The sequence below is a fragment of the Coturnix japonica genome, chromosome 18 (genome assembly GCF_054131305.1).
Source record: "Coturnix japonica strain WE chromosome 18, WE-NBRP24, whole genome shotgun sequence".
NCBI classification, from domain to species: Eukaryota; Metazoa; Chordata; class Aves; order Galliformes; family Phasianidae; genus Coturnix; species Coturnix japonica.
The window spans coordinates 12307825-12323626 of record NC_140680.1 but is presented as its reverse complement, the minus strand read 5'-3'; the positions used below and the strand labels follow the sequence as shown (position 1 = coordinate 12323626).

General features: G+C 41.9%; 1 protein-coding gene across 13 annotated transcripts in view; it reads right to left on the bottom strand.

The window, feature by feature from the left end:
- The window catches only part of KCNIP1 (potassium voltage-gated channel interacting protein 1), a 204308-nt gene that overhangs the window by 46073 nt on the left and 142433 nt on the right, over positions 1–15802 (bottom strand). Inside the window, exon 1 of one of the 13 annotated variants that reach the window (XM_085518936.1) lies at positions 12708–13079. The exons of 11 other annotated variants lie outside the window; for them this stretch is intronic. Coding sequence is in view for 1 of the 2 variants with exons in the window: in XM_015876309.3 (XP_015731795.1) it covers positions 12403–12502 (100 nt within the window). In the remaining variant the exon portion in view is untranslated. Of the gene's footprint in view, positions 1–12402; positions 12648–12707; positions 13080–15802 lie in introns of those variants that run through there. One more of the 13 variants, XM_015876309.3, reaches the window with a different exon arrangement.

Here is a 15802-nt window from a genome sequence, read left to right as displayed (position 1 = left end):
GACTTCTGTGGAACCAATTAAGTTTTGCAAAGTCTTTTCCTTAAGACACAAAATTCACTAATTGATTTTCATGTTTGCAGGCAACTTACATGCGAGGGAACCTTTTAATGTAATTAAGTTCTTCATCACTGAAAGGTATTAGTGCAGCGTTCATGCTTTGGCAGTGAGATGTTCAGCTGCAGGACTGTAGCTCTTTCACTCTGGTGATTAATAGTATTTCAGAAGAAGGCCATATTACACATCTGTGCCCTCCTTCCTTCAATTTACCTGATGACCTCACTTATCAAACTGCTTTTGTTTGCTCGTAGCCAGGATTTTTAAACAAACAAATATATTGAGATGCCTTAACGAAGAGAAACTGAAAAAAAACAAAGCAACCAACCTAAATCATGTCATAAGAAGCTGCTATGCTTTTGGTCAGCTCTTCCCACTCCCAGCCCTGCACTTACACGTTTTACAGCTAAAGCCAGAAGTTTTGCCAGCAGTCCAATCTGGCTGCTGTCAACATGGTGCTGAGCACAGGATAGCAGGAGCGAAGTCTACTGAGTCACATGCGGAGCTGTGACACCCAAAACTACAGTAGTCAAACCCCATCACAGCCAAAAGACTTAATTCCAGCTTCCACAACAAGAAGTGTCTTGGGGCGCCCTCTGTGCATCTGAAAAACAGCTCTGATGCAGCTCAGGGTCAGAAACCACAGAACTAACCCACATTAAACGACAATGCCTTCATTTGAAAACACAGCTCTTTGCTTCTAAGAAGTGTATGTGCCGTAAGGTCTTTCAAACTGGGTTTGCTACCTCACTTCATTTCTAACATAGTAACCCAATGGAAATAAATTCTCGGCAAGTGAATTAACTGACAGAGCTTACAAAGAATTTCAGTTCTGAAGCACAGTCTCATGGTTCAAATAAGCTATTACACTTCATATAGTTGGGAGAATAAATAATCCCAAAGTGGAAAGCACACTTTCACTTACCAATGTAAACAAACAACCAAGAAAAACACATGAAAACGGTGTGATAATATACAGATCTAAATGATAGAAGCTGCTTCTGTGTAATTTTGCTGCATTGCTTAATAGGAAAAACTCAAAGTGAAGAACTGTCAGAAACTTTCACTGAATCTGCACCTCGTCCACTCACAAAGTAGCAGAAAGTGACACATGCCCTTTACTATTTTCCACTTTTGATGAGCAAATTTGCTCTACAAACACTGCAACTTGATGCCCACAGAGAAGAGGTTAAGCAGAGAGGTCGGTACTTCTTTGCTGTGATCTTCTCTATTTAGAAAGGTTTTCCTCGCAGCAGCAATTTGTCATCACAGCACTAATTCCAGCCAGTGTCCCAGAACACCCAGTCTGCAGCTGACACATCACAGTTGTACTTTAGAATTAACCTTCTCAAATTAACTCAAGGGCACTTTATTTTCTCCTTCAGCTCAAGCTTTCCTTCACAACTGCAGGGCTACCCTTGGAACAGGGAAGGGCTACACCTGAGATCTGGTCCCATCACAGTTCTGCCTGTCTGCCTTGCCCCTCCTGACAAGCTCCAGAGCTGATAAAGGTACCAGAGACCCAATCTTACCCACTCTGCAACTACAGGCCCAAAATGAAGGAAATAAACCCAGCAACTGCTGTTGTACAGTCTTTTTTCCCCCCTACCATTTTCTGCAGTAAAGATCTAACTTCTGCTTCAGGTTTACCTGTTACAGTCAAGGAAGGCCTGTTTCCAACAGAAAGTTTTGCCATTAGCATCTTTTCAGGTATTAACTTCTAACCTTTTCCAATATGGGATGGGAGGTCAGATAGATAAGAAAAGAATTGAACTGTAGCTAAGTGGTGTCTCAAAGTAAGGGAAAAATTTGCTTAAGATATTCACAAAAAGCAATTTTGGATTCATTTGTTTTATTCCACTCAAAATAAAAGCATGCTGTTATAGTAACTTGTCAGAGAGTTCACAGCAAATGTCAGCAAATCCTATAATGAAATCTTACAATGCAATTAATACTGCATATGGTAGCATTCAGCTTGTTAGTTCTTAAAACAGTGTTCAGCAATCTGCACCTTAGGAAGTAACACGCTGTGCCAAGCTTTTAAAGTGCTTTACAAACATATTTCATTAATATTGAGCAACTTAGAGTAAGGACGATAATGTGCACTTTTACATCAGTGGAGGAAACATTGCACAGAGAATTAACATGCAATTATATAAAGGCATTTAATGCTTCACCTTCAGTAAAGCTCAAAAACATGGCTATATCATCAAGGTCCCTGGAGGGAGCTGAAAAGGTCTAAATACAGGCAATAGTAACAACTAAGGCATAGGAAGATTTCTGCATGAGAAGAGATCAGATGGACTGGAGCTAGTTAAAAGAGAATGAACATATGGATGAGAAGACAGAGCAACATGCAAGTTGCACCCTGGTTGCTTTTCTTCTTCATCATGGTTTAACAGAAAGCTGCAAGTGGAGATGTGCTGAAATGCAAAGGCACTGAAATTCAAAGTTAAGGAAATAATACTGCATACAGCTCACGCATCCTTATGATCATAAAGCCTATGTGGGGCAAGAAATGGCTTCAACCACACCTGTGCTCCAAATAAATGCACACCCCCTTCTCCTTCATCACCCTGAATAAGCATACAAAGAAAGAGGAGATCATAGAATCACAGAATTGTTTGAGTTGCAAAGACCTTTACAGATCATCTTGTCCAAGTCCCAGCAATGAACAGGGACACCTACAGCTCCATTGCTCTTTTGTGGCCCCTCTCTGGGTGCGCTCCAAGAGGTTCACATCTCTCCTGTGCTGAGTACTCCATATCTGGACAGAGTACTTCATTTGAGGTCTCACTAGGAGTCAGACCATATGACGCTTGCCGAAATATATAGCTGGAATCAAACCTGCTTTAGGTTATTAATTAGCAATAAGCTGGTCAGGGCTTGAAGAGTACATCCCAGATAGCTAACTCACAACTGCTGGGGAGGGGCTCTATACTTTTCATTTTGACCCCACCACTTCTCTTCCACCAAGGTTTCCTGCTCATGCCTTTGTAGCAGTCAGTTTAAAAGTCATTAGGGTCACCAAGGAGAAAAGCATCAGATCAGCTGACTGCTTGCAAGAACAGAGCAGGCTTGCAGCCAGGGCTGAGCAACATGCTGTGTACAGACAACATTTTTGTAGAGTACTTTGAGGGTACCCAGGCCTGCTGTCATTTGAGTTGTAAGGAAAAGAGTGTCTCAGTTGCCAGAAGTATCCTCTTTCTGAAATAAAAAGGAGTCCTCTCTGAAAGATGCACACCTGAAATCCAAGCTGGATGAGAAGGTGTTAACTGAGAAAAAAGAATCCAGGGCTCCTTCCTTGGGTCAAGTCTACTAATCCAAACTGCCAAACCAGTAATATTCAGGGAACTGGGTTTTTTGTTCTGTAAATAACTGGAAAAGTGATCTTGAACAACAAGGACAGTTGGCTGTCAGAAATGGTAATTGAAAGCAAGCCGATATTCTCTATTTGGAATGGAAAATTCACCTGGAAGGGTATCTTTCCTCTATCCCTCTGGAGCCCTTCAGCACCTTAATGCCTCGCACATCCATGGCGCCCCACGCACTACAGCTCTAGATGCACCTTTAAGTATTGAGAGGTGTAAGGAACTGGGATAGATCAACTTGCCAGCAAGAACATGTAAGGTCACACAGAAAGGCAATGTAAGAGCAGACAGCAGTTTCCTCTGGCTCTAACACTCTTGCTGTTGCCAGTTGCTCACTCACCCCCCAACTATCTTAATACAAATGTACAACATGCATTAATCTTTCTCACCAGACCAGAAAGCTAAATTCCAAGTCCACTTGATTGAGCTGACCAGAAAGCTATCGGTATCTTGTTCCCATACATAAATTTAGATTCAGTTTCATTTCCCAGACAGTAAACCACTGATTATCAGAGTCCATGCAATAAAGCCAGATGTTACAGCTCCAAAGCAGCAATTTTCCACCCCCGGGTGCAGACCATGCACTCCTCTGCTCTTCATCCCCCCTCCCCATTTCCATTTGCATTGCCTGTGTCCTGGTTTGTGGTGGAGGGTGGCTGTCACATTCCTTCACTTCACTGAGAGATTTCTTTATAATTTGCATGAGTGTGTATTTGCGTAATGGCAAGCTGGGGAGTTCAAAGCTGTTTTCTCACTTTCAAAGTAGTCTTTGCGTGTAAGCTGTCCCAAGTCTGATGTGCACCAACCTTGTATTTTTGTCCTTGATTGAGCACTGCTGCACTATATTCCTTTTAAAACTCCAGCTATTCTGGGAGATGTGTATAATTTAATATGTTCAATAGATTTCTTGTCAGGCATTCATGTACAGCTTCCTTCATCTCACGCTCAGATGTTTCATTTTCCACAGTAATTGGTTTTGCCACATTTGTGTCTACTTTTACGATCTATAGTAAATAGTGCTTCGTTAGCCATGGACTGTTAAAGCTTTTGCCAGACCCCACAACAGCCTACCGTGTAGATTTATCATGTGTTTCCAAGTCCTTGGGTGTTAATGGGTCTTAATCTACACTTACGTAGCCTGAACGCTACATTAAATGGAAACTCTTGTTTATAAGAGCAGCTCCGGGTATGCAGTGCAACATGATGAACTTATTGGTTAGATGCACAGCTGTTTAACAGACTTACAGTGGGTCAGCCCCCACGTATCCAAGGGTCCAAGAAGGGCAAGTTTGCTCACAAGAGCTGCTCTGATGCCCATTCACAGGCAGAACTGGCCTACCCATTGAAAGCAACATGAGAAATCTGAAGATACAGTGCAAAGACCTTCAAAAGCTTCTGCAGGGACAGAGCCAAGATCCCAGGGAACTTAAGAGTAATGAAGCTGGTCTAGGATTGCAGAAAACAAAAGCAGAAATAGACCAGCACTTGGTGCTGCTAGGAAATAATTTTAGGTCAACAGGAAGCAAGTGATGTTAATGCTCTTCAGAAAGAAAAACAGACAAAGCAATTACTGGAGCTATTCTTATTTGAAAAGGAGAAAAGCCATCAGGCTATGGTAAAGCAAGCAGGTGAGTGATAATATTGGCAATGGATTCAGATCTCCCAAGTTCCTGCATATAAGCACAACCTTTTGAAGGACATAAAAATGAAAACTAAGATGGATCACAGTTTTATGGACCTCTTCCTCTTTTTCCCCTGCTGAAATATGCATATTGTACAGCAAAATTGTCACAGGGAGGAACTGGGAGGGAAAAAAAAGCCCACAACTTTCTGAGGATGTCAGAATTAGGTCATCTCAACACTGTTGGGATGTTTATTGAATTCATATTTTTCCACCTCATCAAACGACACAATAGAAGAAATTCTTTAAGAATAGTAACAATTCAGAGGTCAGGACAGGAGGCAAAAAAGGGGAGAATTTTGACAACTGGTAAAATCTTTTGAATCCAGGAGAACTGAGCAATGAAGCAATTTTAAGCACAGAAGCATCCAGTTAGGACAGAAGTGGGTCAGGTGTTTAATGGAAAAGCACAGACTAAAGCAAAACGTTTTTTTCCACTTCACAGCACAGCAAACTTGCATTAAATAGCAAGCCCAAAGCTAGGGTTTTTTTGAGATATAGAAATAAAATTGACATTCTGTCAATATGAGCAGAGCATTAGGCATTATGCAGAGCCCTACAATTGCCCCACAGAGATTACATCCATCATGGTGGACTCTGCAGAAACTCTGGGGCCACAGACATTCCCCACATCCTTTAGAAACATCTGCACTGAGAAAAACAAGCTTGTGTATTGAATCCTTCTAACTTGCATCCAGTTTCCACCTGCCTTATCCTACAGTGTGATTTTTCAGCATCACATGTACCTTTGCGATGGAGGTACATGTTGACACGGAACCGGGCACTATTACTAACGTATCACCAGCCAGTGACACTCAGCACTCATCCCTTCCCCTGCTGATACAACCTCCCCCTTGGGATACACATATTCTAGCAGTTTCTACCTGGAAGAACTGTCCATCTATTATTATTATCATTAATTTTACCTCCTCTGTTTGGTGCTGAGACAAAAAAGCTGCTCAGTATGCACAGTCACAAGGCATGAGTGTCGTAGCCACAGAGCATAACAACAAGTTGCACATGCCTTAACTTCTCATACACAGGAAAGCAGTGCTTCAATGTGGTCGAATCTTTTAGCTATTATCTGTCAGGGAGAAATATATCACCTTTTTCTCTCCATATGATTGCACAAGTACATCCAAACCCTTCACATAGGGCATTTCCCTGGCCTAGACTCACCAGCCCACCAAGTGACAAAGCTCCAAGCACAGAAGTCCTTCAACGTTTGGTAAAACAAGACCAAACAATGAAACACATCAAGACAAAACATAAGTTTAAGTGGGTATCACAGCTATGTGCACACAAATGTCACTACAGCCCACCTACAACTAAACCCACTTCAAGCTAAATAAAAATAATTATACAAACTGCTTTATTATCACATAAATAAAATAAATAGCAATTCAATCAGAGCTGTAATAAGAGTAACTGTCAATTGGCTGTAGAAACCCAGTAAATGATTAAGGAGCCAGTAAGTTATTCTTACACAGCCCAGAAGCTGTATTGCCATTGAGAAAATGCCTATGTGTAAAAAACCCAACTGAACAGAGCTTTATGGGCAGCCTCTTTCTATCTGTACTACATTTTATTAACAGAAGGCAGAGATGCCCAAGTCAGAGTGAAGAAAAAGCTGTGAGCACAGTCTGGAAGCTGTGCAGATATGCTCACAGCAGCTGCAGTGTAATACAGCATTCCCAGCCTCAGGGAAAAAAACATTTGAAGAACAGTGTGAGAACTGCATCATTCTTACAGTAATTGTGGATGGATGCTTTTTTTCATCCCTACTTTTGCACAATATTGTGGGTATGTTAAACCCTGCCCTGCCTTCTCTAAGGGAGAAGAGGAAACACATCATCTGTGTTGCCCACAGCACTGCCAGCGTATGGGCTGTTCTGTACCTCCCCACTGGACTGAAGCCCTCAGGCATGAAAAACAAAAGACAGGTGCTCAGTTTTAAAATGATCCCAGATGAATGGAGACAAAGAACCACTAAGCAGAGAGCATGATGCTGCTTGGGCTAAGGTGACCTACCAGGCTAAGGAAGAAAAGTGAGGATGCTTATCAAAAAGCAGACATAAACCACGTCCTTCATCAGCTTGAATCCTAAACTGACATGTCCCATAGGCAGACATTTCATTTCCAAAAGACAACTGGCTTTCTGCATCAACAATCCCTTTGGTGGTGGAGATTCTTTCAAGGAACTAAATAAAAGCTTTCCAACTAAAGGAGACAAAGGAAGAAACAAGGGGCTGATAGATAGTGCTCTCAGTCCTGCCCCGCATGCCACAATCACGCTCTCCCTGTGCCTGCTCAGGGTCCCAGTTGCACTGCTGTTTTTGGTAGCAATACAAGAGGCATAAGCAGTTTGCCAAGAAAAAGTGCAGTGTTTCTAGTGCTGCTTTTTGAGAGGAAAGAAGGAAAGAATGCTTAGTACTGGTTAACATTTTCTTCTTGTTGTTTGCACGACCAAGATCCATCTGGCCTTTGGTGTCCTCAGATACCCAAGAAGCTCAACCCCACACAGCTTTTCTCCCTCCATGCTCTGAGCTGTATGATGAGAAGGGCTTGAGGTACATTAGACAATATACTGACCTTACCTCTTCCAAAAGTCTATTCCACTCCTATCAGAATAATCAGATCCTCTGACCCTCCTTGCCAATGTCCTTTATGTAGGATGTCTGATAAATTGAAACAGCAACTAATTCAAACACAGACTGCCTGCCAGAATGAAAATCACCTTTTTGCTGGATAGAGAAGAACAGCAATGACAGCACCGTGGCAATGAGGGAAATCAGTTCCACTCCATCACTGTGATAAAAGACAACAGTAAAAAATGCATTTAGAAGTCAAAATATCTGTAATGATTTTAGAACTTAGGTGGTAGCAGGTATCAGAGGAAGCCTTGCCCATTCTGCTTCTCCATACATAAGAGGAGAGGTACAATCTTCTGCCCAACCTGTGCTGTTACCTTTTCTATCTTGACAGCTTATTAGCAACTATACACTAAGCCAGCATCTCTTTTGTTACTTTCTGCATCTGAAGGAAGCGTGTATGCCTGAGGAATACACTGAACATGAGAAAGGTGCAGCTGTATATTTACCTGGAAAACATCAGTACTTTCAGCAGAAAAATTTTGCCATTGCAGGTAATGAACAGAGATGTAAAATATCCCGCTGACATTACAAACCAGGAGTGATGTGAGATTAGCGGGACAAAGTCAGGATCCTAATTCTGCATTACACCCATCAAGTCTTTTTGTGACGATCTCTCACCCAACTTCTAAAGAGCGAATTAGATGATCACTATGAGGAGTCTGTCAGTAGTGGCAGAACGAAGAGAGGTTTATTATGTGCTCAGCAGTACATAACAGAACATTGTTACCAGAATCCTAGGGTTTGATCTCTACTGATTTGGTATCTTCCCATTTAAAAGTTCCAAGTATTTTATATATTAGGGCCAAGGTGTTTTCAGCAGTTGGACTTGATTCGTGTCTGTTCCTTCTAATTCTGATATCCTATGACCCCATGATTCACTTTAACTCTGTTTTACATATGGAAAAAATGAGTATGCACAGGAAAAGTGATTTAGTCTGTCCCAGCATTGTGTTGGAGAAATGAAGAAAAAAACCTGATGCTCCTGTCATGGTTAGGCTGTCCAAAACCACAGCACAGATGGCAGCAAACAAGCTTCTTTGGCACACTCCTTGTCTCTGACTTTTTGAGCTCATAAACATGGGCACAGTCCTGTTAGCTGTTGCTGTGGTTTTGGTGGGGCTGACACAGCGTGCTAGAAGTGCAAGGCACAAGACAGATTCCAGGCAAATACTGGCTGGTAGTTCTGACCTATCAGTTCCTGCATTGTGCAGATTGCTCATGCTTGGTCCAGACTGGCCCACAGTGAGCTTCTTTTGTCTTTAACAAAAATAGCTTACTAGCCTAGGTAGTAGCTGGGAGATAATATTAATCATATTAGCCTGTTCAGTAGCTGGGAGGTAGTATTAATCATTCATACCATCAGAGCTCAGTACTTTCCAATAGCGGAAAAGATGGGCATTATGCTCAGTGACAAAGAAAAGCACACATTTGGCTTCTGACAACCCAGAGTGAGAGCACAGTTTGATACTACCTGCTAAGCTACGGTCAGAGCACAGGAGACCTTGAAAGGAACTGTGGCTGTGGCAGCAAATCTCGTACACTGGGTATGATGGAAGCTGCTGTCTGCCCTGCTGGGGGAAGCTCCGTGCCACCCCCAATGCCCCAGATAAATTCTGACACTTCAGAAACCACAAACGGAAGCTGAAATATAGTAGCTTTCCCCAGGAACACTGAGCTGTTGAGCAGGTGCTAAAAAAAGAAGCCTTTCTCCACTATGTTTTAATACTAACAGAACAGATGGGGAACGGCTTGTTTGCAAACTTTTTAATACTGTTTTCAAAACACCTTTTAAAATGCAGATAAATGCCCAGTTAGGAAAACTCTGAAGTCATCCTTTTTGCTCAGCTAAACGTGTGGTTTGGGCTAATGCTTTTGCAAAGCAGATTACAGGCTTGAGTGCTGCACAGGTTGCTCAGAAGACCTCAGCAGCACTAAGTCCCCTTGCTGGCTCTCCTGTCCAGATGTCTTTAAGTGGTAGATTGAGAGCAAAAGGACTGTTAGATCTGAGAACTCAAATTCGAAGGGTGGAATTTCTCTTTGCTAACAGTGACCTCCAGCAGAGCATACTCATCGCTGGCTGGAAGGGTTCAGGAGGTTCGGGTAGTTTAGACTGCTTCAGTCTGTGGTCATTCTGGTTCTTTTCCCCTTTAAGTATATACAAGTTTTTCAAGAGATAGGAACAGCAGCTACAAATTATCTAGGCCAAAGGCACCTTCCAGCTACTGCGGCTGCTGTTTGTATGCAGTCCATATGTTGTGCTTGAGATTTAGTACACACCTTTCCACTGCCATACGTATCCGATGCATATTTTTTCTTTGCATAACAAAGCGTGACCACAGCAATTTGTTTTCTTGTTAGGATAATCTGGCCTTGAAGAATTTACACTGTACTGGCAGACACAGTCCTAAGTAGCAGCATACTCTCTAAATCCTTGAGAGCCCTATATAGTAGAGCTTCTAACATTAATAAAAGGTAATACCAGTTTAAACCTTTTCCAAATAAAGTATTAAGTATTATCTCTTCATGTAACAATTACCACTCAATAAAACTATTGCAACAAACAGTCCATGGTCTCTGATGTCTCTGATGAAAAACAATATGAGACAACCTGACTTAAGCCATCTTAATACAAGGTAAGCATCAGACTCCACAAGGACAAGGACTACACTGAAGTACGCATATGCTGTATGTTTTCACACTGGGTCGACACCGCAGGAGCAAATAGGATTAAGCCATAAATGTGCACATGTTCAAGCTACAGAGGATAAATATGCCAACTTGCTATGAAGTTACAATCTCTGCAAGTAAATTTTACCTGAGGCCGTTTTCAGCATAATCCAACAAGTAACTCCAACCTCGTACCCTGTATTTTCATCTAAATCCCATCAGAAAACAACTATTTGCTCTGAATTATTCAACTATCCCAAACTTCCCCCCTTCTTTAGGGGATACCAAGTATGCAGTTCCTCCCTCATGACACATACGCAGGTCTCAAGTATGGGAGAAAACGTGATGTTGGGTAAATGCAGCCACTGAAACACACAGCTCTCTCCTAAAACTTCCTTCTTCAGTGCTTTTTCTGTTTAAACCAAGTTTCTAAGTAGCATCTGCCCATCGAATTCACTCAGACAACAAAAATATTCCACAAAACAGGTGCTCATATGGAGCCAATTCATTAAGGACTCTGCCGGAGCTAAGACAGGAAATTAAGCGTACATCAGGCACCATATAAAACTTTTTCCTATCTATGGTAGGAGCTCACAGACTTGTGAAGACAAATGAAAACAGGAATAAATGCCTTTTTTTTCTGTAGCCACTCTGTCTTGCTTACAAAATATGATCATTTCCATAGACCTTGAGCTAGTATGTACAGCCACTAGCAAACAGTCTGTACTATAGCCCTACCTCCAAAATGCTGTTTCACAATGCCATGCAACAATAATCACCAGGAACCTCCTGATTAAGCATAACAGGTTAAAGAAAAGAAGTCAAAGCAGCAGGAGGAAAAGAAACACATACATGTATGGCAAGTTAAAGCCAAAGCACATAACCAACAAACCAAAGCTTTCATGACTTTTATCCTCCAGTAAGTACTGCCCAATGGTCACCAAGGTTCCTTGAACCCCACACTAAATTTTGCCAGGTAATTAATATGAGGCCAGCAACCTCACCTTTTTCCAGGCTTTCGTGAGCTTTGAAGCAGAAAGGAGTAATAGTTCAGTATCTGTGGGTAGTGAAGGTTATTTTAATACCTGCGTATTACCAGCTCACCATGAAAAACGACCCTTGAGTTTCCATAAAAAGCAGCTGTTTGATGTATATCACATCCGTGAGCATTCTGACTACACTGTAAATCTACTCTTCCTATTAAACAGTGCTGCTGTCTACACAGGCGTGTTCTGATTTATAGAGCACACTGTCTGAAATTCATCCCTACTGCTTCTGTGTAATATGTCCATGCTTCTGCATGAATTACATTGTTTATAAAAACAGAGAGGTAAGGAGAATTAAAGCATCTTTAGTAGTCAGCTCCCTCAAACTATCTTCAGCATAGCAGATTGACTTCACTATCTGTAGTTTTCTGTGTGCTTTTGTAAAGCATTTGTGAGATTATAGAGCAAGAACAGGCAGATTTGTTAATGATAAACACTCTAAAAGAGGGCTGAGCTGATTCTGATAGAAATACTCATCCCTATAAGCTCAGTAAGGTTTGGGGGTTTTCTGTTAATAACAGTCAATAGCTAAGAATAAGCCACGACATTGCCAGCAATGAGAACAAATTGAGATGCTGCAATGATAAACTTATTAAAACATAAAGCCTTCCTTCATTCTGAGCTCCAGGATGCAAGCTGCACTTTGCTAAAGCAAACAGATCTGCACCGAAGTTCCTGAAACAATCTTAAACACAAGCAAAGAATCATCAAAGACGATATCATCTACTTCCAGAGCTGCAGTAAAAACTACAATGCAATACTGGCATATAAAATACATTTCATTTGTCTAAAGAAAGCACCTTAAAGTTATCCGAGCTGTTATTCGGCTGCTCAGATACTCAGACGCTGTACATGCACAGATTCAAGTATAAAGCTCTGCAGCAAATGGCTTTCAGAATAAAATAATTTTGCATTTCTTAACGTCCTACCTTCATAATTGCCTTCTAGGAGACCCAGATGCTCAAGCGCCTTCACAAATCCAACAATTATCACCAGTACCACAATCATTTCAAGTCCCTCCAAGTTCATCTTGAAAAATTATTCGTGTAAAAGCATCTTTTCTTAGGGAGCGTCCTGACTTCAGAGTTAGACTTTAATTAAAAAGCCCTCCTAGCCCATGCCATGTCACACAAGCACAGAAATACAATGCTAAAGAAGCCCAGCATATTCCCACCATAAAACATTTCTATTGACAGCAAGATGAACACAGGAATGTAAGGAAGTCAGATCTTACCATGGCTGCATCACTTGCCTGCCTGGATACAGATGTTTCAGTCTCTAAGGCAACAGAATATACAGTAACCACTTTGTTTAGCGTTTCCTCTCAGTCACAGCCAAAATTAACCAAATCTGTCTGATATCTAGTAAAACCCCATGCTGCTTTTCCCACACTGAATTACAGCTTTAGAGAGATCCCATCTGAATGAACACATGGGAAAAAGTCCAAACTCACTCTTAGGGCACACACTGAAGCCAACTTCAGAAAAGTCAGAGAAATAATTTCATTTAGAAAGTGACCCATTGCTGTATTTCCCTATCAAATGAAATCTAGATTCAATCGCAGACTTCTAGCAGACACTCAGTTATCTTTTTTCCCCCCTACCACAGACAAGCTGTACATCAAATATCAGAATCTAGTAAACAGTAAATGTGGTAAGAAGAAACTAGTTAGAGAGGAACCTATCTTTAAGTTTTAGAGATGTGTGAGCAATAAATGCTTCCCCTCCTGCTGCTCTGTGTGCAGGTGGTGGAACAGTCACCTTGCTGTGGGTCAGCTGCTGCTCCTGGGCCATCTAAAGGGCAGAAAGGAGAGCAAGGGCACTACAGCCATGGCCAGAACAGTCACTCACTCAAGGTTAACTCACTTTGGGATAATTTGACTTTGAACATAAACTGAACTGACATTAATTACTATGGTGATCACCTGAATGCCTGGAATCTGCCTTGCTGCTTTTAGTTATTGTTTTTTAACCATTTGTGCACTTCTGTCTTTAATGATGCTTTAGTTGATACCTCCCAGGGCAATGCCATGTTGCATTAAGTGCTTAAATGACACAGCAGGAAACCGAGTGCCAAGTCTGCTATATGCATGAGCCCACCCTCCTGGAATCACAGACTGTGTCTTTGCTGCTGTATAGATCACTCAGTCCCACAGACTCCTCTGATAGCTCTAAACAGTTTCCTAATTCACTTCAGCAATACTGTGCTGTGTTGCAGTGTCTTGCTAAAAGTCTGACTCAAGTTCTGTTTCCCATGTGATTATTCCAGTGTATTAATATTTTAGAGACGTTCTTTCATTATTTATATAATTAGCGTCATCAGCATCCACAGCTTTGTCAGGTATCCTCCCTCAAAATAAAACCTGTATTTCTCTCCTCTATCAAACTTCATTTGAAGATCTCACAACTTCCTTCCAAATTTCTTATTGGGCCTGAATGCTCTTGAGGAGAGGTTAAGTTACCATAGGACCAAATCCAGCTGCCATGGAAAAGAAACACCTCTGGGACAGTCCAGACATAATGTACAACATTCGTTTATCAGCAGTGTTTCAGTTGAGAAGGGAAAAGAAAGAGATGCTGACTAATGGAAATGGCCTGGGATGGAGAAGAAGAAAATGTCATAAGCCTAATTTTGGCCAAGTTAAGCCCATGAACTGGGTGATGTGAGTTGGGTGATGCCAGTGAGCATCCCAAATTAACTTTCACAGTATCATAGAATCCTTAGATTTGGAAGGGACCTCTAGAGGTCATCTGGTCCAATTCCTTGCAATTAACAGGGATGCCTGCACTAGGTCAGGTGATTGGAGCCCTGAGCAGCCAAACCTTGAGTGCCCCCAAGGTCAGAGCATCCACCTCTCTGGGCAACTTGTGCCTCACCATCCTTATTGTAAAAACTTCCTCCTTATACCCAATCTAAATCTTCCCTCCTTTAGTTTGAAGCCATTTCCCCCTGTCCTGTAACAGCAGACCTCACTAAAGAGTCTGCCCCCTTCCTTCGTACAGCTCCTTTAGATACTGGCAGGCCTCTAGAGTTCTCCCTGCAGCCTTCTCTTCTCCAAGCTGCAATACCCCAGCTCTCAGCCTGTCCTCTAGGTGAGGTATTCTATCCATTGGATCATTTCTGTGCCTTCTAGCTGTTCTCTCACCAGCCCAAGCCATCAGTAACAGTGGCTCTGTGGGGACAAAGTAGAGGAGCCTACCCAAATATACACTGATTTCAACTGGTTTTGCTTGGATGAGCTGGCAGGACAGAGCTGCAGGCTCTGAAGTTCATACCAGCTATTGCCTCACAGAAACACACTGTATCTGTAACAAACTCTCAGTACAATTCTCAATGTTCATGTTTCAACCTGAGCAATCTGCCACAAAGGAAAACACTCCTGTTAACTGAGAAACACTGGAGAGTGCCCTGGGAAGAAAATGCCCAGTTTCTGCTGGCTGAGTATCTGATTATTCATTCACCCACCTACCAGCAGTGATAAGGAGCCAGTGTGTGCTGTAATACTTCATCCCTGCTGGGAACAGCTGTATGCCCAGGGCAGGGGACCTGGATGGTGTCAGCCCATTGCAGCACGCAGGAGGGATGCACAGAAAACTGATTATCACTGCAATGTGCGGGCAGAATCCAGTATACCTGGGGGTTCATTAAGCATGGGCACTAGCCCTAAGTAACTGCTTAATTATTACCTGCTTTGCAGGCAGTTTTCACAGCATGAGATTAAAATTAAGGTGCACAAAGGATAGACCAAGAAGAAAAAAAGAGAAGGGAAACATGGGTAAAATAAAAACTATAGAGAGTTTTCTCCAGCCAGGCTCTGTGGGAGATGCTCACATCACTGCTCTGATGCTGGATGAAGTTAGAAACAGCATAGGGGCCGCTGCCCCTCCATCCCCACCACACCTATGGCTGCAGCTGATTTGGGACAGGGAGCCCTAGACTAGCCCATATGCTTCTGCTCCTCTATTCCCAGCTCCTTAATTCTCAGTAGCAACCAGTCTCTCAACTGAGTCCTGCTGCAGATGACTCTGGCTGATCCATCATTTTATTAATAGCATGATTACAGTATAAATATTTCATTCTGCGGTGTGTAGGAGGTTTTATTATGCCTCAGTATCTTCGCATGCTCATCTTCTTTAAATACAGCTCTGTTCAAACTTATGGCAAATGTGTCAGCTCCAGCTCTCTCAATATTTCCTTTCATGCTTTCATTAATTTCTCAAATGCTAATAATGTTAATTCCCAGCCAATTTATTCAGTGAATAAAATCCACATCCAATAATATAATTTTATAATACAGTCATACAGAAAGAATTTAATGCAAGTGGGAAT